This window comes from Arachis duranensis, chromosome 5 (assembly GCF_000817695.3).
Source record: "Arachis duranensis cultivar V14167 chromosome 5, aradu.V14167.gnm2.J7QH, whole genome shotgun sequence".
NCBI lineage: Eukaryota > Viridiplantae > Streptophyta > Magnoliopsida > Fabales > Fabaceae > Arachis > Arachis duranensis.
In genome coordinates, this window is record NC_029776.3 from 95,096,489 (window position 1) to 95,123,417 (window position 26,929).

Sequence of the window (26,929 nt, forward strand, 5' to 3'; positions counted from 1 at the left end):
GGAGTTAGACGGCTCGGCTAAACCAAGTTAGGAGAACTGACCAGTGTCAGATCTTGCTTCCTGAAGTCACACACCAAAAGCACGTGTAATGTGCTTGCCCCACCTCTCTATTTTTATACCAATTTAGTTTTTTATACGTGTCAACATAAGATAAACAGAAAAAAAATATCTGTAAATCTGTATGGATTTAAATTTGTACACTATAATGACCCTTCCAGCACATCTTCATCTATACTTTACAGATTGGATCTTCACTTCAAATATGATTTCATATGACCAATGAATTAGTTTGAAGGTAAAATGTCTAGGTGTAAAGTTAGGAGTTAGCAATGATTTTCTATGCTTTTTTAAACTCCCTTGCTTCATATCCTTTTCTTTCATGTTCACTATGATTAATTGTAGGTTGATTTTGAATTTTTGATCTAATGCTTTGAGTTGTCTGAATATCTGATATTGTTCAAAGCAGTATCTTTTGCTCCATGTATTTAGTGAGGCCAATATCTTTTGTTATGGGCATTTGTTTGACTTTCTATTACACTAGAATAGTCTTATTTGAAATATTCATAGAAATTGCAACTTCAAAGCCTTTGTATGACGTTGAACCTCTATGATTTTAGGATTTTTCAGAGCTATGGGTTATGTTTGTATGGCCCTTTGCGCCCCTTTGTTTTTTTGTGGTTCTTAGTGTGATCTTTTCCCGGTTTCATTTCTTCGAAGGCCTAAATGGTTGCCTCGTGTTTTCAGTTTTTCGCTCTCAGCTGTCTGATGTTGTATAGAGTCTGATCAGAGTCTCTGCCTCGAGCTCGCTTTTCTTCCTAGTTCCTATCAATGATGTTTGTCTCTGGCTATGTTCTCTTGTCTTCTCGCTATCACTCTTGCGCTTTTCTTATGGCCCTGTTTCTTAATCCTCTGCTTGCTTTTTTTTTGTTTATGGGGTGGTGTTGTTTTGCCTTACCATTTGTTTCTTACTTTTATCAAGCTGGTGATGACTATTGAGGCGACAACTCATTGTGGTACGTGAATTAGATTCTTAAACTTCAAAGTTTGAATGTTCTTCATATTGATTCTTAAACCTTTACGTATTTATAATACAACTTTTAGCTGATATTTTTCTCTTGGAGGAACCCTGCTATTAAAAGTTTAGATTTATTTCATGTATGTCATTGTATTTATCACTTTTAAGTTTTTCTGTTTTATTAAGACTTGCATTGGCTTTGTTATGGTCAATGATTGGCATAATTTGAATGAACTGTTGAACTTGTAAAAAGCCTTTTGATTTTAAGGTGGAATGATGTCTGATTATTTGTTCTGTAAGATCTTATGATGATGAGATACAATTCAGCATGAATTAAATGTTAGAAGAGAAGGATTTTGATATGAAACTATTGGTGCGTTTCTCTTGGGGTGATAATTAAAATATTGGTCCATAAAAAGACATAATACTATGGTTTTTCACAAGCTTATATTTATTAAATGGTTGATCACATTTTGTTTTCATATCTTATGTTTAAGTTTATTCATCACCATAACGTTTATCTTGGTGATAAGCGTTTGATCTAATTCATTACAAAGAATGCAGGATAAAAAGTAGAAACTCCTATATGAATTAAAATGAAAAATGTAGAAACTATTTAATCATCATTCATCTTTGCGTATTTGAGGATTATGCCTCGTTCATTAGAAATCTTGGGTAGGATTTTCTTTTGTCTCTCAGCACTCATACTTCTTTGCCTAGATCCATCACCAAATCCAAATATATATACACACTTGGTATCTCTTTTAAAATATGACTTCTTTATAGTTTATACATGACGATTACCTGTTAAGTCACAAATTATCACACCAAAGAATTAAAAATCATCCGATGCATTTGTCCATAACAAAATGTGTTTTATATACACTAATAAACATGGTATACATAGACATGTAAATATGCATTTTGTACATTTGTTATTATAAAATAATATTCACTTGTCTATATATTGGAGGAAAGAAAAAGAATGAGAAGAAAAAATGATGAAAATTATTGTGGTGGAGAAAAAAAAATAGAAGTAAAAAATTTGGCATCAAAGGCTTGGTCATTCATCCAATTCTATTGTTAAAGCTGTGATGCAATTGGTAATATTCCTTTCAATATTAATAAGAATGATTTCTCTTTCTGTAATGACTGCTGTCTCCCTAAAATGCACACATTGCCTTTTGCTGATTCTAATACCAAGTATAATTCTCTTTTTAGAATTATTGAATTAGTGTACCGTAGGGTCTTTGGGGTCAGGCTGTTTTCTTCTCCTTGATAGCTTTATTGAAAAGGAGTTGGAATATGTTAGAAAATAGATAAGTTATACAAAATCTTAATAAATAATGAGTCTGTTTTTTAATATTTATGGTTTGGAAGTTTGAATAAACTTTGTTATTAACAGTAGTTTTGTTGTTATATGTGTTTTAGATGTTATAGTTCCTTTTTATATTTTAATTTTCTTTTTTTTTTCTTTTATAATCCTATTTTCAGTATATGATCAAATAAATAATTGATCGGAAATTAGGATACCTAAATAGGCTAACACAAGTGGTAGTTATTTAATTTGTTTAAAAATAATGCTCTAGGTTTAATCCTTAAGAACTAAATGTATGGTGTATGCTAATGTTTTGTGGCAAATTTTTCAAAAAGGTTCTAGCCAAGAAGTTAACACCAAAAGTAATTAAATAGAACAAACTGATTACAAAATATTCTAAATTTTCTAAACCATAAATTTTAAAATTATCCGTCGGACACTATATTTCTCGAAAGGTAACATATCCCTTTGTTGTTATTATTATTATATTTAGTTATTCTATTAATATTTATAATTTTATTAAATTTTTGATTAAATTTTTATAATTTAAAAATTTGTAATTGAATCTAATACTAGTTTAAAACTTTGAGAAAAAGACAAATAGGTCTCTAACTTTTTGTCTCGTAGACATTTTCATCCCTAACTATTGAAAAATACTTTTAAATTCGTAACCTTCACAAAACTTGGACGAATTAGTCCTTCAATCCAAATGCTTTCGTAAAAAGGCTAACGTGGCTCCCGTAATACTTGTACACGCGTACGCGTCGCCATGAATTCAGCAAATCCTCGTTTTTTCATGAATTCTCTACTTTACATGTCTTTTTTCCATTTTCTTTAAGTCATTCTTATCTTCAAAACTTTAAATCACTCAAACAAACATAGGGATAATAGTCAAATTAGTCCCTAAAAATAAGACATTTTTGAAATTCGTCCCTCAAATATTTTTTCAATCAAATTGATCCTTCAAAAATTACAAATTAATTATATATGTCCTTCAATTACTCCACTCATAATTTTCGTCAACGATTGATGATGTGAAATGTTAACTAATAGCATACATGACATATAATATGTTCAATTAGACGTTGACTAAATATGTTTATGAAAATCTATCAATTTAGTCATTAGGTCATATTAGGAATATGATTTTTGTAATTGAAAAAAATGACTAAATTAATAAATTTTTATAAATATATTTGGTTAATATCCAATTAGGCATATAAGGTATTATATATGTTATCAATTAACGTTTTACAACATCAGTTTTTTAAAAAAATTGTTAATGGAGTGACTAGAGGACAAATATGATTAATTCCCAATCTTTGAAAAACCAATTTGATTGAAAAAATCTTTCACGGAGGAATTTAAAAAATGTCTTATCTTTTAGGAACTAATTTGACTATTAATCCATCAAACATATTAAGGCATCGAATGGAATAAAAGAATGTTTGTTTGTGATTTAAAATTTTGAAGACAAAAATGACTTGAAAGAACTGAAAAAAAGCATACAAAATAAAGAATTCAATGAGGATTTACTAAATTCATGACGACGTATAGGCGTGTATCACGCGTACGCGTGACAAACATTACAGGAATCACGTCAAATTTTTTTGTTGTAGTAAAAAATTTAAAAATATTTTTCAATAACTAAGAACAAAAATGTCCTTTGGACAAAACGTGATGCACTTATTTATTCTTTTCTCTAAAACCTTTCAAGTAGATCGTGTCTTTTTTTTATTTTTTTCTGTTAAAAAAAATACTATTTCTGCAGAGTTAGCAAACTCCCTCAAACTCAGACAACAGCGGAAGTGCGAATCTCTAAAATGTTGTCATCCTCAACCTCAAGGATCACTCTCATATTTAGGTATTCTCTTCTCCAAATCCCTAATTTTGTTTCCTTCCCTTCCTCTTCATCCCTTCACTCTCATTCTACTCGCCAAGTTGATGAAGCTGTTCATTCCTTCACTCGCATGCTCTCTATGCGTCGCCCTCCATCCATCGTCCAATTCACCAAGATTTTGGGGTCTCTTGCCAAGACGAAGCATTTCCACGCCGCCATTTCCCTTTTTCAGCAATTGCAAGTCAGGGGAATCGCTCCCAACTTAATTACTTTGAGTATCGTAATTAATTGTTGTTGCGGCATGGGTCGTATGACGCCTGCTTTCTCTATATTGGCCAAGATTTTCAGAATGGATTATCAACCTAATACGGTAACATTGACAACAATCCTGAAAGGTCTCTATCTCTGTGGTAGTGTTGAAAAAGCAGTGCGCTTTCATGACAGAGTGGTGGCTCATGGATTTCAGTTTAATCAAGTCACTTATGGGACGTTGATCAATGGGCTCTGTAAGACCGGACACACATCAGCTGCTATTCAAGTGTTGAGAAAGATCCCACGGTATGGCATTGATCCTAGTGTCTTCATGTACAGAGCAATTATTGATAGCCTCTGCAAGGATACACTTGTAAGTCAGGCTTTTCATTTATTCTCTGAGATGCTTGCTAAGGGAATTTCTCCTAATGTTATCACATACAGTTCTCTCATTTTTGGATTGTGTCTTGAGAGTCAATATAAGGAAGCCATCGATTTGTTAAGTGATATGGTGCTTAGAAACATTACTCCAAATGTTCCGTACCTATAGTATTTTGATCGATGGGCTATGCAAGGAAGGAAAGATCAAAGATGCTAAGAATGTGTTGGCTGTGATGACAAAACATGGTGTGAAACCAGATGTGGTTACTTATAATTGCTTAATGGACGGCTATTGTTTGGTTAATCAGGTAAATAAGGCAAAATATATATTCAACACAATGGCCGAGAGTAGAGCGTTTCCTAATGTTCAGAGTTACAATATCATGATTAATGGCTTTTGTAAGAGTAAAATGATCGATGACGCCTTGAATCTCTTCGAAGAGATGCGTCGCAAGAACTTGGTTCCTGACACGGTAACTTACAGTACTCTAATTGATGGCTTGGGAAAGTCAAGGAGAATCCATTGCGCCTTGGAGCTTCTTGAAAAGATGCATGATCGAGGTCAACCCGCTGATGTAGTCACTTATAATTCGTTGTTGGATGGGATGTTCAAAAACCAACAACCTAACGAGGCATTTATGTTATTCAATCAAATGAAAGAGTGAGATGCAAAAGAGATTTTTCAAGATCTTTCCGTTAAAGGCTATCGTCTAAATGTGAGGACATACAATATTATGATCAATGGGCTCTGCAAAGAGGGCTTGTTTGAAGAAGCATTGGCACTCTTGTCAAAAATGGAAGGCACTGGTTGCTTACCAAATGCTGTGACTTTTGAAACTGTTATTCGTGCTTTGTTTGAAAAAGATGAGAATGACATGGCAGAGAAACTACTTCGGAAAATGGTTGCTAGACAGCTAGAGGCTTATTGAATTGATAAAAGAAGTAAGATACATCAACTCAAATTGAAATTACATCTCATTGTTGCTAAATATGTATCATAGTTTTGTAAATTATGTGTCTGTTGGGTCAGAGGACTTTGGCGATGCCATAACATTAATTAATTTTGCACTTTCGATTTGCAATTGCTATCATCCTTTTTAATTCTACTACTTTATTGATTCTTTAGATGATATTCCTAGTTATAGCTTACAGATTTAGTGTTTAAGATCTCTTTATAGCAATAGAGTGTTCTTTACTGTTATTCTATGAGATCATATATTTATCATGCTACAATCTAAGCAAAACTAAAAAGATTGAACATTTTGTGTTGTTGTTTGTTCTCTGCTATTTTGCCGTGCAACTTATTTTTCCTTATCTTTGTAGGTACCGTATATAAATCAAACTAATTCGTATGACTGTTTTATCATATAAGCAACCATGAACTATTGTTTATCGGATTGGATCCTCCAGGAATTGTCGTAAAAGGAAATTTAAGTACCTGTTAAGGATTTATTCTTAAGCTATATGGTTTTCCATTTCCATCTTAAAATTAAACCCACCTTCTAAAATGCATGTCCCCTCTTTTCATCATCCTGAGCAACATCGAGTTAAGGTTAATATGGTTCAGTTGTCTCAATTTTTGGCCATTTACTTAATTATTGCTACTCAGTTGTAATGCTTGGAAATCACCTGCTGAAAATATGTACATTATGAAGTACTTTTCCAGAGGATGTTTTTCTCTTAATTCTTAGATAAATTACCTCATTATTTCTTGTCTAATATCCTGTGTAGACATTATTCCATTGTCTCTGACTCTCTGATTATTAGCATTTTAAAAAAACTCTTACTGGCTTGGAGTTTCATTGTGTGTTGTTGTGACGGAAGTGTTAAAAGTGGAACAATACAGAACTCTTTGAAACTGAATTTGATTTTATTTGGTGAATTTCTTTGCATTTATTTATTATTTTGATTAATGTTGTTCTGGAAGGATTACTTTTAATGACTCTGAAGTCTGAACTTTATATTTGCTGTGCAGAGGAAGATACTGTTGAGATGGCGCACGATACTGTAAGATTCTGTTTTCTTTTATTGCGATGTAGTTTCATTAAGCAAATTATTGCCATAATCAGTGAAACTCAGTTGATGTGACATATATCTCTTGAATCTACAGGCCTGAGGAATAAACCATTTGCACAACTGCACTCCAGTGATTGTACACCATGATTTGAAGTCACTAAATCTTCTTGTTGATAAAAATTGGGTTGTGAAGGTGTCAACTAATTGTCATGATTGAATTTTCTTGATAGCATGCTGATAGCTACCTGTAGATATGGTTTAATTGTTTTTTTTTTTCACCCTTTCTTTTTTCTTTCGTATAGTTATGTGATTTTGGCTTATCAAGAATGAAGCACAGTACATTCCTTTCTTCCAGATCAACTGCAGGAACAGTCAGCTGTCATAATCCTCATTTCTAAGCTCAAATACTGTGTCATACCCTCTGCCTTATGAATTATTCATTCTTTCATGTTCTTGTTCTATATTTTGCTGCATATTTTTTATGTTTGTTGTGCTTTATATTCTTCTGAAGATATACAAACATACACAAATGGAGGCATTTGCTATTATCTTTTAACAAAAAATTTGGAAAACCAGGAGCTTCTTGCCGTTTAAAAATTCATTATGTTTGGCATGTTATATTAATCCTTTTGTGATGATGAATACCTAAATAGGCTAACGCAAGTGGTAATTATTTGATTTGTTTAAAGATAATGTTCTAGGTTTGATCCTTAAGAACTAAATGTACGGCGTATGCTAATGTTTTGTGGCAAATTTCTCAAAAGGATTCTAGCCAAGAAGTTAAAACCAAAAGCAATGACACAGAACAAACTGATTACAAAGATAGTATCATAAAAAAATTACGTATTTATTTTAATTTTTTCTCTTGATATTTTTTCTCTTATAGAAGCACATACAAATGCACTAAAGTATTAGAAGTTAGAAAGCATAATTTTTTAATAGACATTTTTATCCATAATTATACCTCATTTGTGAATTGAAAAAGGAGGGGGAGAAAAGCAGATGAAATAAAAAAAAGTTAGATGATATATTCAACCAGGCTATAAACGAAGCTTTGTATGCACATTTGGAATTTGAAAATATTAAGCTACTAGTTATAAGAATACACCTCAACATAATTTTCATAGGCAAGATACTTAACATTGTAAAATGATCATTCACTCTAAATAGGGGTGTTCATGGATTGGATCGTATCCGCAAATTCGCGGTAAATATCTGCATCCAATCTGAAAATTGCGGATACGATTCGATCCGCACATTGATAAGATCGGATAGGATCCGATCCGCACCCTTTATGGATCGGATCGTGGATATCTGCTCTACATACGCATATTCGATCCGCGGATCCGCAGATCCGCACAATAATAATTAAATATATATATATATATATATGTTGGTATTATATTTACTTTTTTGTATGTTTTAGTTAGTAATTATTATTCATATATTGTATTATTTTATTTTTATTATTTAGAAAAAGTTTGATTAAAAATATTTTAGGAATAAATAAGTTTAAAAATGTGAAAGAAATATTTTTATTGAATTTTTTACATAAAAATATGATTAAAAAGAGAAGGTTCAATTATGCGAATATATCCGATATCCGATCCGACACTAAAAAATGCAGATATCATATCCGATCCAATCCGCTTACACCTCTAACTCTAAGAATGGTGGGAATAAACTAAACATGCCAAAGGGAATGTAGCGAGCTCCAAATTGAATTGGCTTGTACCTTAAACATAAAAATGACCAGAATTTGCATAATAATTACACAAGGATATGACCATAGTAATAAATGGAGAAATAGCACTTCAACATTGTTGGAATGCTTTTTATCTTCAAAATCAAAATTTAAAATACCAAGACAACCGACTTTTCTACCATAGCATAATATTAAATGACACAAGTACTTACATGTTCACCATTTCAATACACATTTTAATGCTTCATCTTAGTAGCTCTCAATCTCTTCAGAGTTCAGACTTCCTTCATGTATTGCTTACTGTTCAAACATTTCATTAAAGAATGGTACTTTAATATATTCTTTGCTATTGATTAAAACATGCAACTATTTGACGCTCATTAGATAAAATAAATTTTTTATTTCTAATTTATAATTTTAGGTCGTCATGTGCTTACTATGGTTTAGCAGATATGATACTAGCTATTTTCTTTGCAAGTCTAATTTTCATTAAGCCAGTAAGGTATCAATTATTAGACTAGATGTGAAGTTTAAGAACTCAATACAATTTTTAAAGTAGAGCTAGTAAGCTTGACAATCAAGCAGAATTCACAAGCATGGTAGATTTTTTTAAAGTAACAACATTACAAACGTATGTCTAAATTAATGCAATTAACTTGAATGCATTAGAAAATATGTTTCCCAAAAGAGAGACCTGAGCTGTGGCTCGCTAAAATTAGAAACCACCTCTTCTGATTATGTTTATTTGGTTTTGAAAATTAAAATACTAATAGTAATTAATCATATGAATAGAATAAAATGAGTACATTTATTTTTGTTAAATTAAATTAAATCATTAATTTAAAATTATATCTATTTGAATTTTTGGATAATCAAATTAGACTAGATAAGTAGATGGATAGGTAGACTTGAAAATAAAATATTTGGTTGACTTAAAATTTAAAAAGAAATTATGGAGATCATAGTAGACACATAAATACTATGAAACAAAAGCAAAGATTCTAATATTAAATTATCTCTATTTCATAACAGCTTTAACTAACAAAATTGTATAAACCCCAAGAAAGTAGGGATGGAGATATATATTTCATTTTTTTATTTGGGTTTGAAAGTTAAAATTTGTTTTCTAGGTTAAATTATTTCTACCGTCTTTATATTTTTTATTATGCAAACCAAATATTATCCTTCTGTTAATGAAATTCTATGAAGCACGGACACTTTGCTGAGTTGTCGTATTTGCGTGTCGGACACATTTTGGATACGACATTCGTTCGACACGCATGTCTGATGTGTCCAGTCTTAATAAAATATAAAAAAATTTTCTCTGGGCACGCTTGGACACACTTAAATATCTCATGTGTAACGTATCCAATTTTATTCTTAACATGTATTCTTAAAATAAATTTAGAAATAATATATATTATTATTAAATATTAATTAAAACAAAAAATATTTTAAATACATTATATAATTAAAATAAGACATTAAAGTTTAAAATTAGGTGTTTCCCGTGTTGTGTCTTGTATCCGGGTCAAATCTAATCATTGAATTTTGAAAAAATAACAATAATATCTACGCACCTTCATTTTAAAAATTATCTTCCTATATATTATCCTAATATATAGCAGAATTTTATTTAAATTTCGTTTTATAGATATTTATAAGATCATAAACAATATTAAAAACACAAAAGATAGATTTTATATGATTTTCAGTGATACAATTAATTAATATAAATAGCACAAGGTAACGAACTAACACAAAACTGAGTTCATAATCCACAAGAAGAGCCAAAAGAACTAACATGCAGGTATTAAAAAATTTGTATGTTGATAAATAATATTATTTGATCATTATAAGTAATATTTGATGTTGATACAGGAGTAAGAAAAATTAGTCAAAAATGAGTAGCTTACAATGGAAGAAACTGAAAGTCTTTAAAGCAGGTTCTTATGGCACTATTTATCTTATAATTGTTGTTGATACACAAACACCGTATGAGAGAGCTTCATCCTTTCCTTCATGGTTCATGTAGGTAGAGAAATTATAAAATTGTAGAATTAGATGGTTGATTTGTTTATTGTGTCCCCTGTCCAAGGGTCTTATGGCTATGCCGTAGGGTCTCTTAGTTCACGCCGTCTTTTTCTCTTTGATGGCTTTGTCCAAAGGGAGTTGGAGGAAATAGATAAATTGTACAAAGTGTTGATGAATAATAAATATATTCCTTAACATTTATGGTTTGTAAGATTTAATAAATTATGTTAATAACAGTAGTTTGTTTGTTATTTGTGCTTCGGATGTTATCAGTTCCTTTTTTTTGTTTTAATTTTCTTTTTCTTTCTTCCTTTTATAATCATGCTTTTAGTATATGAACAAATAAATAATTGATTGGAAACTATGATACCTAAATAGGCTAATGGTAGTTATTTGACTTGTTTAAAGATAATGTTCTAGGTTTGATTCTTAAGAACTAAATGTATGGCATATGCAATGTTTTGCGGCTAATTTCTTATTTATCGAAAGATAAATTGAAAGATGTTAGGTAATTTATATTTTTTTTTAACTAAAATTATTGACCGTTTAATATTTAAATAACGTTTGGGTACACTGAAAATATCTCGTATGAAACAAAGATACATCTCTTTACCATTAAAATTTGGTGCAATGCAAATTGAGTAAGTTCAACACTTGATTCATTACTTTAGTTTACATGAGTGTTACTTGTATTTCAGAGAGAACAAGATGCAAATCTTTATACTGAACATAGAATTGCATTCCAACAGAATTGATGCATGCCTCGTTCATCTCCTCATACAAGTTACCAAACAGAAACAGAAACTGAATAGACCCTAATTATTATGTCTCTGTTTAGAATTGCTACCTTGATTAAGGCCTAATCCTAACTGGTTTTAGCAGCATGACAAAAACATGCCCTGGGTTATTATCACTAGTGATGTTGTCTTGATTAGAATTCTCAGCAACATCATCAATCGGTAAAACTTGTGTCACTTGTGGAGTTCTGAGTGTTCCTCCAAGAGAAATAAGTGAGTGCAGAACATACATGTAATATTAATGGACAAAAATTTGTGTCCATGAAAGGATGTGAATTGAGAGGAAGGGTTTGGACTCATTAACATGTCCTTTTTCTTCTTTTCCTTCTATAACATATTCTCCTTTTAAATTCTAACCATTGAAAATTCATACAGTTACCTATTAAAATACAAGAATGATTTCTCTTTCTGTAATGACTACTGTCTTGCTAAAATGCACACATTGCCCTTTGCTGATGTATGGGGACCAGCCCCTGTGACTTTTAGAACATGGCATTATGCAGAGACTCTCTTGTCCCTATACTCACCAACAACTCCTTGGACAAAAGCATCGAAATATAGGCAAGATGGGACTGTCTCTTCTAGCTTCAGCCAAGTTACCTCAACACTATTGGGAGGATGCCTTTTTGACAGCACCATTCCTCATTATAAATATACATGCTTGTGCTTATTGCTGTATTGAGTGAAGTATTGACCAAACTTTTTCTTTATAGCAAAACAGAACAAGACAATGGCAACAATGAAGGACAAGCAGCACTATAACATAAGCACATTAAATATATGTGTCCGCTTTCATTCGAATAATACCTATTTTCTATTATAAATATATCCTCACATTCTGTTTCAAAACTTGCAGAAAACTCATTATTGCAGATGCCAAACAAAGGTACTGGCAATAGTGTACATGGATATGACTCAAGAAAAAAAAGATATAGTAGAAGAAATGGGATTTGGTGTCCTGGCACATGTCCCAAAAATGAATGTCTCTCATACCCTGTTGAGAGAATTGATTGATCTCTTTGATGAAGAGAAATGATGCTTGAAAACTCTCTAGGGAAGAATATACATAACTCCTCGGAAAGTAACAGTTGTCCTGGACATAACAAACAGAGGTAATACACTTTTCACTTACTACTTATTTTCAGTTTATTGGTTTATAGAAACTTAAACTGAGCCATTTTGACTGATTTGTGCTACTAAAATATTGTAGGGAGTCATTTTGATAATAAGGTTGATTACAACAAATTGAATCCAGAAGACAAGGAATGTGCTGGATATGATCATAGAAGGGGAGGAGAACCAGAAAAAGTTCAAGAGGACTTTTGTTTCATACAAAAGTGCTTCTTGTTGCCCACAAAAGTAAGTGCAGCCTCTCCAATCCATAAGCCACCAATCTTTCATGTGGACAACATTAAAAAATGAAATTGGGCAAAACATGTGCTCAACTTCTTGATGAAAGGAGTTGAAAATAAAAGAAAGGGGAAGAAACAATCTGTTGATGGTTGTGTTTTCGTGTTGATGCTGATATACTTTCACGAAACCAAGTTCTTTCGCCCATTTGCACCTGAGGCTCCCCCAGCACCTTGGGTGGCCCATTAGACAAAGCAAATGATGCTTGAACGGATTTATAGAGAAGCAACACTACCATTGATAAATACTCTACTAAAATTTCCCTTAAAATTTGGTTTCAAATGCTTTTAAAATCTCTACTAACTAAATAAACTTCTGTTTTAGATTATAATTAATTTATTTGTCCTACTGGAAATTGTTCACCATATAAGTATCAAGTGAGTGTTACGTATCGCCGTCCCTACTAGACACTTGGCACTAAAGCCCAAACAGCATTTAATTTCTTTTTAATATTTGTTCTCTACTCTACTGCGGTAGAGATACCTTTAGTTGATACATTCTTTCATTCTTGCCCTCTGCTTTCTTGTGGCAGATGTTCTTTAGATTCTTTTAATATTTGCTATCTGCTCTCCTATGACAGAGGTCCTTTAGTATTTTTTTTATTCTTTTAATTCTTTTGTTCTCGGTTTTTATTAATTTATATTTTCACTTAACTCAACAACCTTTGACTGAGTTTGGCTTCAAGTGTCAAAACCTATGTAAGCAACCTCTATTTTACAAGTGCGGCTCTCTTGAGCCGTGTATGCAAACATAACCTCTATAAGTAACTTTTGTCTTACAAGCCAGGTGAGGCTCTCTCTAGCCAATGTATGTATTGATAACCTGTGTAAGCAACCCCCGTCTTACAGGTGCGACCATCCTCTGGAGTGGCCGATGTATCTCTGGAAAGCAAATTTCAGTGGGCTCACTACCATATTTTTACTTATCTCATTTTCTTTTCATTCGTTCTTTCTTTCTTATCATTTCACAATATAATTTATCTTGGCATTATTCCCTCACTTTTTTCTATGTGTCTTATGAAAAAGAATTATAAAGTACTTTAATTAAGTTTGCGTTTTCTAAAACTTTTAAGACCACTCTATTTGCTTTTCTCTAACTTATAATAATATTAATAATATTTCTACTAGTTAATATTCGTAATAAAATGTTAATAATAATAAAAATAGTATAGAATAAAAAGGTTTAGAGGTACGTATTGCCTGAACTTTTAGTACGATCATGAGGTGCTAAAAGTTAGGGTGTTATATTTTTAGCATAAATTAAACAGAACAACATATAATAATAATAAAGAAACAATCAAATCTAAAAAAATTATAAAACACCTATCATGCACTATGACGTTTAGTATTAAGGAGTTTTAACCATTTATTCTTTTATTAGCTATCTTTTTATCTACTCGACACTTCATCTACGAATATGTCAAGAACCAAACCTATGCTTAAGCTTTTCAAAATTCTACATATTTTTACCAAACACAATATTATTATGCATCGTTCATACACACCAAAGAATTGAAAATAACAAAATCATCCATCTTTTCTTTATAGAAACTATTGAATGGAAGAACCGTCGGTAAAAAGATGAGATTTTCTTATAATATATATAAGATTTTTTATGATGATAAAATAAAAATAAAAGGGATAGAATAATATTGTGTATATTTAAGTTAATTTTAATTTTTTTAATAATCAGATTTGTCATAACGTAAATGATAAACAATGACAGTTAATACGGATCGAATATGTTTTGAGTATGATATACGTTTTACTATTTTATATGAAACAATATTAGTTTTAATTTATATATTTATTATTAGGTATTAAAAATAAAAGTATTTGTATTGTTAACATTTTTTAAACCTTTCTCAACTCCGACCGTGATTAGGTTTAAAAGCTCACCCACTTTGTTGGAAATAAATGTAATCTAATCAATTTTCATCGGATAATGCTATATATTGGCATAGTCATAGGAGAATTAATTTTAGCGAATTAATAATATGGTGTTTAGTTAGCACATGAATATTTTTATACATAAAATTATCAATCAATTATGTATGGCTTCTGATGAAAATAATATATTCAACATAGATATTGTTTGTTAGGTAAAAAATAACATATTAATAAAAAAAATTAATTACAATGAATATATTCATTTTAAAAAATATTCTTCTATATAATACTATAAAAAATACCATAGTCACTCTGAATTACTACAGGTTCAATTTCCGTAGTAGAATGCTTAAATTAAGACATTTTCGGACTATAGTATTCGTCAAACAAACAATTAATGAAACACTCATCCATACATTCTTATTTTGAGTATATTTATATATAAAGAAAAAAAGAGTTGAAATAGCAAAGGCGATAAAAATTGTGATTCTTATAATGTTATGTGGCTATCTATATATAGAAGACCAAAAGACCATGATTATCTAACAAGATTAATTTGTATTTATTTCATTTAATTTAAATAAGTAAAAAATCATTTTATTTTAGTTTAATCCTTAATTCACATTATTTGAATTTAACTCAATATATATTATTTGATTTAAATATTAGTGAAAAATATCTCGAAAGTCTATTTCATTCATAGAATTATTATTTTAATAATTAATCTAATTAATAAATTAAAAAAATAAATTAAAAATACTTACACAAAATTTAAAGAAATAAATTAAAAAAATACCACCAAATCAAATTGATATAAATTATAATAAATTATGTGATATTTAAATATCTAATTAAATGAATTAGTTGATATAGTTAATTTATCGTAATAAATTGTATTTAATGAATTAAAAAAATAAATCACTAAATACTCTCAAAAGCATGTTAAGTACAGAAACCTAATTTTTATATAATAGAATAAATAATAAATAGAATAAATAAAAATAGAATATGTGACATACTTTAATTACAAAATTAATAATATATAATAAATTTTTTATGAATCCTTATTGCAGGTTTCATAGTATGTCCGTATGTCCAAAACTTCAAATAGTAGCTATTAATGTTTAGAAATACATCATATTGTTCAATGAATTTACATTAAAAAAAAATGAATTGAAATTAACAAACTTAAAGAACAGTCATTGTTTCTTAGTGACAAATTATTATTTAACGTCTCTAATTTTAAAGATAATAACTAATAGCTATGGGGTGCAATATTTTATTTAGTGATAATTTTTTATTTATTCCATTTAATTTTTTTCCAATGATAAGTTGATTTATCAATATTGTTTGATAAATTTTTAAATATAAATAAATAATTATCAAAATGCATAAACAAAAGTTAACTCTAATTAATTGTTAGAGCATAAATATTGTCTAAATATAAATTTTCTAGTATATTCTTTTTTAGCATAATATTAAATATTTTTTATCTTCTACTTTACTCGAAAAAATATATAATAGAATTGGACAAAATTTTACAAATAGATATATATTAGGTGTACCAACAAAATGATCACAAATGTGATGCTAACCACTTCAAACATACTAATTCAATTTATTTTAACATTATACTATTTAACAAATTTTTTAAACCATAAATCTTAAAATTATCCGTTAACACTATACCTTTTGAAAATTTACATGTCTCTTTATTGTTGTTATTATTTTATTTAATTATTCTATTAAGATTTATAATTTTATCAAAATTTTAATTAAATTTTTATAATTTAAAAATTTATAATTGAATCTATATGCTAAAAGTATGTCTAAAATAAACTCAACACTTATGTACTAATTAGATGTGCCACATTTATATAGACTATTAGATTTTATTAGATTAAAATCAAAAGTTAATATAAAAGAAGAGTATTGATGGGCTCTAATAAATACAAAATATTATAGTACATAAATAAATATTTTAAATGACAATACTTTAATACACAATATTTTAAATGACAATAGAATCTCTTATTTTTAAATAATTAAATATAAAATATATAAATATAAAATATCTAAATATTTTTTATTTTTTAAAATTAATTATTATACAAAATTTTTTGTAATAATAAAAAATTATATTAAAATAATATTTTAAACTGTAACATAAAAATATAAAATTATTAAAATTTTATTTATTATCATTTAAAATAATATATATTAAAATATTATCATGTAAAATATTTATTTATGTACTACGATATTCAATATTTATCAGAACCATACTCTTCCTTCATATTAACCTCTAAATTAAAACTTTCAATTAGATCGTCTCTTTTATTTCTGTTAAAAAATACTATTTCCGCAGAGTTAGCAAACTCCCTGAAACTTAGACAACAGCGACAGTGCGAATCACTAAAATGTTGTCATCCTCAACCTCAAGGATTACTTTCATTTTTAGGTATTCTCTTCTCCAAATCCCTAATTTTGTTTCCTTCCCTTCCTCTTCATCTTCATTCTCATCCCTTCACTCTCATTCTGTGCCCCCATCCACTCGCCAAGTTGATGAAGCTGTTGATTCCTTCACTCGCATGCTCTCTATGCGTCGTACTCCTCCCATCATCGAATTTAACCAGATTTTGGGATCTCTTTCCAAGACGAAGCATTTCCACGTCGCCGTTTCCCTTTTTCAGCAATTGCAAGCCAGGGGAATTGCGCCCAGCATAGTCACTTTGAATATCTTAATCAATTGTTGCTGCGGCATGGGTCGTATGACGCTTGCTTCCTCTGTATTGGCCAAGATTTTCAGAATGGATTATCAACCTAATACGGTAACATTGACAACAATCCTGAAAGGTCTCTGTCTCTCTGGTAGTGTTGAAAAGGCAGTGCGCTTTCATGACAGAGTGGTGGCTCATGGATTTCACTTCGACCAAGTCACTTATGGGACCTTGATCAATGGCCTCTGTAAGACCGGACACACATCAGCTGCTATTCAAGTGTTGAGAAAGATCCCACGGTATGGCATTGCTCCTGATGTCTTGATCTACAACACAATTATTGATAGCCTCTGCAAGGATACACTTGTGAGTCAGGCTTTTCATTTATACTCTGGAATGCTTGCTAAGGGAATTTCTCCCGATGTTATCACATACAATTCTCTCATTTTTGGATTGTGTCTTGTGGGTCAATTTAAGGAAGCCGTTGATATACTAAATCATATGATGCTTAAAAACATTACTCCTAATGTTTATACCTATACTACTTTGATTGATGGGCTATGCAAGGAAGGAAAGATCAAAGATGCTAAGAGTGTATTGGCTGTAATGGCAAAACGTGGTGTGAAACCAAATGTAGTTACTTATAACAGCCTAATGGATGGATATTGTTTGGTTAATCAGGTAAATAAGGCAAAATATGTATTCAACACAATGGCCCAAAGTAGAGTGTCACTTGATGTTCAAAGTTACAATATCATGATTAATGGCTTGTGCAAAAGTAAAATGGTGGATGAAGCCTTGAATCTTTTTGAAGAAATGCGTCGTAGGTACTTGGTTCCAAACACGGTAACTTACAACACTCTTATTGATGGCTTGAGCAAATCAAAGAGAATCTCTTGTGCTTTGGAGCTTCTTGTCAAGATGCACGAAGGAGGTCCACCCGCTAATGTAGTCACTTACAATTCCTTGTTGGATGGGATGTTCAATATCAAACAAGTTGACAAGGCACTTATGTTATTCAAGCAAATGAAAGAGAGTGGCATTGATCCAAATATAGTCACGTATAGTATACTTATTGATGGCCTATGCAAAGGTGGAAGACTTGTAGTTGCAAAAAGAGATTTTTCAAGATCTTTCCATGAAAGGCTATCCTTCAAATGTGACGACATACAATATTATTATCAATGGGCTCTGCAAAGAGGGTTTGTTTGAAGAAGCATTGGCACTCTTGTCAAAAATGGAAGGCAATGGTTGCTTACCAAATGCTGTGACTTTTGAAACTGTTATTCGTGCTTTGTTTGAAAAAGATGAGAATGACATGGCGGAGAGACTTCTTCGGGAAATGGTTGCTAGAGGCTTATTGAATTGATAAAAGAAGGTAAGATACATCAACTCAAATTGAAATTACATCTCATTGTTGCTAAATATGTATCATAGTTTTGTAAATTCTGTGTCTGTTGGGTCAGAGGACTTTGGCAATGCCATAACATTAATTAATTTTGCACTTTCGATTTGCAATTGCTATCATCCTTTTTAATTCCACTACTTTATTGATTCTTTAGATGATATTCCTAGTTATAGCTTACAGATTTAGTGTTTAAGATCTCTTTATAGCAATAGAGTGTTCTTTACTGTTATTCTATGAGATCATATATATATCATGCTACAATCTAAGCAAAACTAAAAAGATTGAACATTTTGTGTTGTTGTTTGTTCTCTGCTATTTTGCCGTGCAACTTATTTTTCCTTATCTTTGTAGGTACCGTATATAAATCAAACTAATTCCTATGACTGTTTTATCATATAAGCAACCATGAACTATTGTTTATTGCATTGGATCCTCCAGGAATTGTCGTAAAAGGAAATTTAAGTACCTATTAAGGATTTATTCTTAAGCTATATGGTTTTCCATTTCCATCTTCAAATTAAACCCACCTTCTAAAATGCATGTCCCCTCTTTTCATCATCCTGAGCAACATTGAGTTAAGGTTAATATGGTTCAGTTGTCTCAAAATTTTTGGCCATTTACTTAATTATTGCTACTCAGTTGTAATGCTTGGAAAGTACATTGTGAAGTACTTTTCCAGAGGATGTTTTTCTCTTAATCCTTAGATAAATTACCTCATGATTTCTTGTCTAGTATCCTGTGTAGACATTGTTCCATTGTCTCTGACACTCTGATTATTAGCATTTTAAAAAAACTCTTACTGGCTTGGAGTTTCATTGTGTGTTGTTGTGACGGAGGTGTTAAAAGTGAAACAATACAGAACTCTTTGAAATTGAATTTGATTTTATTTGGTGAATTTCTTTGCATTTATTTATTATTTTGATAATGTTGTTCTGGAAGGATTACTTTTAATGACTCTGAAGTCTGAACTTTATATTTGCTATGCAGAGGAAGATACTGTTGAGATGGCCCTCGATACTGTAAGATTCTGTTTTCTTTTATTGCGATGTAGTTCCATTAAGCAAATTATTGCCATAATTAGTGAAACTCAGTGGATGTGACATATATCTCTTGAATCTGCAGGCCCGAGGAATAAACCATTTGCACAACTGCACTCGAGTGATTGTACACCATGATTTGAAGTCACTAAATCTTCTTGTTGATAAAAATTGGGTTGTGAAGGTGTCAACTAATTGTCATGATTGAATTTTCTTGATAGCATGCTGATAGCTACCTGTAGATATGGTTTAATTGTTTTTTCTTCACTGCTTCTTTTTTCTTTCGTATAGTTATGTGATTTTGGCTTATCAAGAATGAAGCACAGTACATTCCTTTCTTCCAGATCAACTGCAGGAACAGTAAGCTGTCATGATCCTCATTTCTAAGCTCAAATACTGTGTCATACCCTCTGCCTTCTGAATTATTCGTTCTTTCATGTTCTTGTTCTATATTTTGCTGCATATATTTTATGTTCGTTGTGCTTTATATTCTTCTGAAGATATACAAACATACACAAATGGAGGCATTTGCTATTATCTTTTAACAAAAAATTTGGGAAACCAGGAGCTTCTTGCCGTTTAAAAATTCATTATGTTTGGCATGTTATATTAATCCTGTTGGGATGATGAATACCTATCTTTAGCCTGGGCTTATGTTATGTTCAATTTATAATACAATTACTAATTCTATGTGCCAAGAAAATGTCGATTGAATAGGGTTTGAGATAATGAGAGAAGGAAGAAAACAGAGAGTGAGAAAGAAAAAAGAGGATTTGAAGAGAAAGACAAGAAATGTATGATCTGCATTACTAGTTAGCTTATCACTAATTTGTGCTTATGTATAGAGAAGAGTAGCTTGCTGTGCAAGCTAGTACAAAAGGCACAACAGTCCGTTCATTCTTAAGTTAGTTATGATAGCTGTAACTAACAGCCCTCCTATGTAGCTGGCACTGTTCCAACAGCCAACAGTTCTCTCATAACTAACTCTTGTAACTCTTCTCTAGACTTTACCAGCTCACTCTACTACGATGAATGGTCTTTGGTAACAAATGAGCAAATCTTTCTTAATTTTGTTGAGGCCTAAAGTTATTGTTTGGTAAGAGTTTCTGCCTTTCTGGACCAAAAATGTAAAGACAGGAAAGAGAGAGATAATTGGGCAAATTTTGTCTTAGGGAAGAGAAACTTTGTGCATTTTTCTGTCTCCTTTTCAAATTGGTCTGTGTCCTCTGATGATTGCCAAATGGAGCCTTAGTGTAACTACATGCTTTTCATCTCTACCTCAAGCTCCTCTCTTTCGTATGCGTGATCAGTTCCGATATTCTGCACGTATTTAGTTTTTTTTATTTATTTCTTTCTTCTCATTTACTTTTAATTTTCTTTTGCAGTGGAGCCATTATCAGTTTGTACCATTTGTTTGTGTACACAATTCTTTGTAATTTTGCTGTAATCAATTCTAAATTTTTATGTGCATAAATTATGAGATGTTGCAGTTGTAGCTTGAATGCAAGAAAAATTGATAATGCGTGGAAATTGTTTGGTGCTGTAAATGCAAATTGGATAAATTTTTTATTTTTATTTTTATTTTTTTTCATTTTTTAATTTGGATGGGGCCAAGGGTTATGTCTAAGGCTTGGTGATAAAGTTTTTTAAAAAAGTATTTTTCACTGAAAAGCACAAATTTTTTATTTTGCATTTGATAAATAAAAGAATTGTGTTCATACTTACAAATTTTAAAAGATAAGAGTGTTTTTAAAAGGATTTAAGATAGAATTTTTTAAAAATGATTTTATTTATTAAAATTAAAAGGTTTAATATAATTTTATACATTAATTGATATCTAAATATAATTTTTATATTAATGTATATTATAGTATATTTAAATCTTAAAAGTTATTTTATTAAATGTTATTGTTATTTGTGTTTATTAAAAATTATTTTTAATTTAATTTATCAAATATAAATACTATAATTTTTAAAAAATTTATTTTTTAAAGTTAATTTTTATAAACTATTTTAAAAAATAAAAATTTTTCTAAACAAAGCTTAACTCCTTCACCCTTCTTGTTCGAAAAAATAATATTGTTTATATTTTTATCAAACTCGTAAAAATGATGTCTTTTGGTTTGAATTTAATGGATAAAAAAGAATGAAAGTGCTTTAGTATTTTATTAATTACATATATTTAATTACATGAGGTTATATTTGTAAAAATAATATGAATAGTTATTTAAAAAATTATATAATTAAATAAAAATATAAAATAATTTATATTTTTGTATATTAAAATTAAATGTTTTTTATCTTTTAAAATGATTTTGTTAGCAGATCAAACATAACTTTTTTAGTCTAGTCAACATTTCTTTTTTTAGAGAAGTGATTGAGAAGCCAATTCAAATAGATTAATTGTAGTAAACAAAGAAAAAATATATCTTTTTAATTTGCTTTTCTTAATTAATGTTATAAAATAGACTTACATAAAATTATTTTTATATAAAATTAATAGTTAAAAATTTTTAAAAAAAAAATGTGATATAATAAAAGATTATTGTTATGCTAATGAAACCTTTTTTTTTTCTTCACATGATGAACTGAAGTAGCATACTTAGTCTTGAGACAGCTTTTCTGCTTCGTTACAGAAGTTTTATTTCCTCTATAGCATATTAGCATGATGTAATTAATGTTAATAGGATATAAAAGAGGAGATGTGGACAGTGGGTTATTCGATACTCGGTGACACAATTAGTTGGTTGAATCAAACAAAAATACATGCTAAATGCACTAATGAAGTGTTTCTACAAAAATTGATAGTATGCAATGGTATTTTTGGACCTTGTAATATCATGCGCCTCACTTATACACTGACTGATATATATATATATATATATATGGCCAAGTCTCTAGTGGCCATGCCTATGGTAACTAGTGGTGGCTATAAAATGCACCTTTAATAAAATTTAAAGATGTGCTTACGTGGCAAAATCAAAACCACACATTTTAAAGCCACACTTTTTACTTAAAACTGTAATTCTTCACAAAGAAAAACGTCACTTAATGGAAAAAAGTAAATTAGAAGATTTAAGAGAAGAAATAATTAAGTTATCAAAATTAATAGATCAAAAATTAATGATTTTAACTAATGTTAACTGTAATGACACCGAATTCTTAAAATCAATACAAAATGATTTTTCTCAAAATCCTTATTTTACTATAAGTTTTATTGAAGGACTTCAAAAACCTGAAAAAACTTATTTTTCACACGGAATTTCTAAAAAATGTTACCATGGAAATGATTCCCCACATCTATATCATACTTTTAACCCACAATTAAATTCTATAGTAGATATGCTTGAAGAAATATTAACATCCATAAAATTTCAAAGAAATAAGGAGAAAGAGAATCCCAAAGAAGAAAAATTTCAAAACATAATCAACATAACAGATTTAAAAGTAAAACCACCACTAAAATTATGAATATTGAAGAAAAATTAGAAGAAGTTACAATGCTTTTTAAACAATTAAAAATGGCTCAAGAAAATAATATTATGGAACAAGAATTTCAAATAAAAGAAGAATTAGTAAATTCTGAAAATATAGAAAACGAAGAACATATCTTAGATTATTCAATTATTCAAGTGACGAAGAATCAGCAATTTCAATACAAGCTGGAACATCTAAGGATAATCAATCTCAATTTAAATGGGAAACAAGTTTTGATAATTATGCTTTTAAAAAAGGATTTATAAATAAAGATTTAAAATATACAAAAATACCATCAAAATACGTCCCTAAAATCCAGAAAATGGAAGGAGAAAGAATGCTTGACTTAGACTGTAAAAAGAACAAAAAAGAAATTTTCGAAAATTGGTTGAATTCCTTTTTATTAGAAGCCTTTACCAATCCAAAACTTAGTGATTTGTCTGGAAGAGATATTTGGAATTACATAGGGTTTCATACTAAAGGAACTATAAGAGATTATATGACCTCAATAGAAAACCAAATAATAGAAGATTTAGCAACAAAAGCAACAGCTTATGATAAGATATTATATATAATGATGATTCTATATAAAGAATTTTTTGGAAAAAATATTATAGATCATAAACAAGAAGTCTATAATAAAGAATATCAAGAAGCAAAAAACCATTTAGCTAATATTCAGATATATGATCTATGCAATGTGGAATCTTATATATGCGAATATAGAATACATTATTACAAATTAAAAGAAGAAGATAAAAATCATTATCTTAGTATGTATATAACAAAACTTCCATATCCTGCTAATGAATTTATAATGGGAAGATTTATAAGAGAAATAAATAGATGGACAATTGAAAATAATTTTGGTGGAGCAACCTCTGCAATAAGAGAGGAAATAAAAGAACGTTGTATGCAAGAAGCAACTCAAAAAAGATTTGTGAATATAATTAGAATTTGTTGTCAGGATAATGAAGAGATACCCAAAAATATGGTCTTAATAAAAATTTTCAAAGAAAAAGGAAATATCAATTTAGAAAAAGAAAATACTATCCAAACTGGAGAAAAAAGATATATTTTAGAAAAAGAAATAACGATAAAAACAAAAGACAAAAAAATGACTATTGCCCGAATAAAAAAGAAAATTGTAAGTGTTGGTATTGCCAAGAAGAAGGACACTATACAAATGAATGCCCGAAAAAGAAGGATAAAAAGGATCTTACTAAACAAATAGAAATTGCTAAGTCTTGTTTCATGGAACCTTTAGAGGAATCTGATGATAACTTAGACTATATTTTTGAATATGTCTCAGAAATAGACTCAGAGACTGAGTAATAATGCCACATTTATTACTATAAAAATAACAGAAAAGTTTATAAATGTTTTCATAGATTCTGGAGCAACACAATGCTTTGCTAGTTCAAATATAAAACTTGATTGGAAAAAATTAAAGAAACCATTAAGAGTTAGAATAGCTGACAAATCAATACATAAAATTGACCAAAAGGCAGAGATGGTTGAAATTTTTATTCAAAATTATAGGTTCATTATTCCATCAATATATATGTTAGATTCTGGAATGGATTTTATCATAGGAAATAAGTTTTTAAAGCTATATCATCCATTCATTCAAGAATTAACATATATAGTTTTAAAAGCTCCACACGATTCTTCAATCAAAACGTATAAAAATACCAACTACTACTATAGACAAGATTCTAAAATTTAAAATATTTTCTATCTTAGAGACATGTTATTTAAATTTATACTTTCAAATAAATATTCCGAAAAATAATCTTGAAATAAAGATAGAAGAACTTTTGGATGAAATTTGTGCTGAAAATCCTTTAGATATTAAAAATACAAATAACGAATTAGTAAGCATTAAATTAAAAGATCCCACAAAAGAGATAAATGTTCCAAATAAAATTCCTTATTCCGCAAGAGATAGAGAAGAATTTTCATTAGAATGTAGAGATCTTTTGGAAAAAGGAATTATAAGATTAAGTAAAAGTCCTCATGCGGCTCCAGCCTTTTATGTCGAAAACAATAATGAAATTAAAAGGGAAAAACGAATAATGGTTATTAATTATAAGAAGATGAACGAAGCAATTATTGGTGATGCTCATAAACTTCCAAGAAAAGATTCTATTTTAGAAAAAATCAAATGAGCAACTTGGTTTTCATCTCTTGATGCAAAATTAGGATATTGGCAACTTCGTTTAGACGAAGAAACAAAGAAATTAATTGCTTTTACTTGCCCAATAAAAGAATCAACAAGTGTGTTGCTCTATGAATGGAATGTATTACCATTCGTATTAAAACAAGCCCCAGGTATTTATCAAAGATTTATGGAAGAAAATCTAAAAGAATTAAATGAATTTGTTTTAGTGTACATTGATGATATACTAATTTTTACAAAACAGGATAAAGAAGATCATCTTCAAAAATTATTAATAGTTTTAGAAAGATGTAAAGAAAAATGATTAGTTCTTAGTAAAAAGAAAGCAAGAATAGCAAAACAAGAAATAGAGTTCCTTGGATTAATTCTATCCACTCAAGGAAAGCTAAAACTGCAGCCAAATGCCCTATTCAAGGTAAGCTAAAACTTCAACCAAATGTTCTAGAAAAGGTAAATTTATTTCCTAATAAAATAGAAGATAGAAAATAATTACAAAGATTTTTAGGGTGTATAAATTATATTTTCGATCAAGGATTTTTAAAGAATATAACAGAATACACTAAAAGCTTATTTCCAAAAATAAGTACTAAAAAAGAATGGAAATGGGATGAAAAGGATAGTATGCAAATTCAAAGAATTAAAGAACTTTGTGAAAAACTTCCAGAACTTTATATTCCAGAAGAAAATAACTACTTAATAGTAGAAACAGATGCTTCAGACATAACCTGGTCAGGATATCTAAAAGCTAAGAAAGCTATAAAAAGTTTGGAACAAGAAAAAGAATCATTAGATTCTAAATATTCCCCAAATGAATTACTTTGCAGGTATATTTCAAGGACTTTTACTCCAACAGAACAGAGATATACCACTCATGAAAAGGAAACTCTAGTAGCAATTAAATCTCTTAAGAAATGGAAAATTGATTTACTACCCAGAGATTTTACATTAAGGACAGATTCAAGTTACCTAACAGGTTTCATACGATATAATTTAAAAGTTGATTATAATCATGGACAATTGGTAAGATGGCAATTATTTTTGTTACAATATCCAATAAAAATTGAATATATTAAAGGTGACAAAAATGTTATTGCAGATACATTAACAAGAGAATGGAGTTCGTCTACAACGCATTAGATCAAGAAATTCAGAAATACGAACAAGAACTCGAAAAATGCAAGCATTGTCAACAAATAAGGACACAGATCCAATCTCTCAAGAAGGCCATTGAAGCAATGAAATCAACACAACAACCAAAACCATCAGAGTTCAGCCAGCTAAGCGTGGTGGACAAATCAGGTGAAGAAAAAATTCCAGAAAATAAAACAATTGCGAAAATTATCAAAAAATCCACCCAAGATAAAAAAATATTATGTAATTTATAATGGCCCCATGAAAGAAGTATATGATGCTTGGGAAAAAGCAGCACCATTCACACATCAATCAAG

The 26,929-nt window shown here is 29.7% G+C and overlaps 1 protein-coding gene, 1 long non-coding RNA gene and 1 pseudogene across 3 annotated transcripts; all 3 read left to right on the forward strand.

The window, feature by feature from the left end:
* Positions 1-4,156: 4,156 nt before the first annotated feature.
* Positions 4,157-4,975, forward strand: LOC107490477 (putative pentatricopeptide repeat-containing protein At1g12700, mitochondrial). Its single transcript, XM_021143970.1, has one exon. It carries the CDS (start codon positions 4,157-4,159, stop codon positions 4,973-4,975), a length of 819 nt encoding a protein of 272 aa, XP_020999629.1.
* A 501-nt stretch (positions 4,976-5,476) lies between these two features.
* On the forward strand, positions 5,477-7,507 carry LOC107490603 (uncharacterized). Of its 2 annotated transcripts, XR_001592424.3 has the most exons (4): positions 5,477-5,748; positions 6,782-6,813; positions 6,917-7,015; positions 7,125-7,507. It is a non-coding gene; the product is annotated as an uncharacterized LOC107490603 (long non-coding RNA). The 2 variants fall into 2 exon arrangements; XR_008009555.1 differs by having other exon boundaries at positions 6,917-7,507.
* Positions 7,508-17,008: 9,501 nt separating this feature from the next.
* Positions 17,009-20,270, forward strand: LOC107490602 (putative pentatricopeptide repeat-containing protein At1g12700, mitochondrial; annotated as a pseudogene).
* Positions 20,271-26,929: the final 6,659 nt, after the last annotated feature.

Coding starts and splice junctions, on each gene's coding strand:
- LOC107490477 (XM_021143970.1), top strand. CDS start 4,157: ATGTTGTCATCCTCAACCTCAAGGATCACTCTCATATTTAGGTATTCT.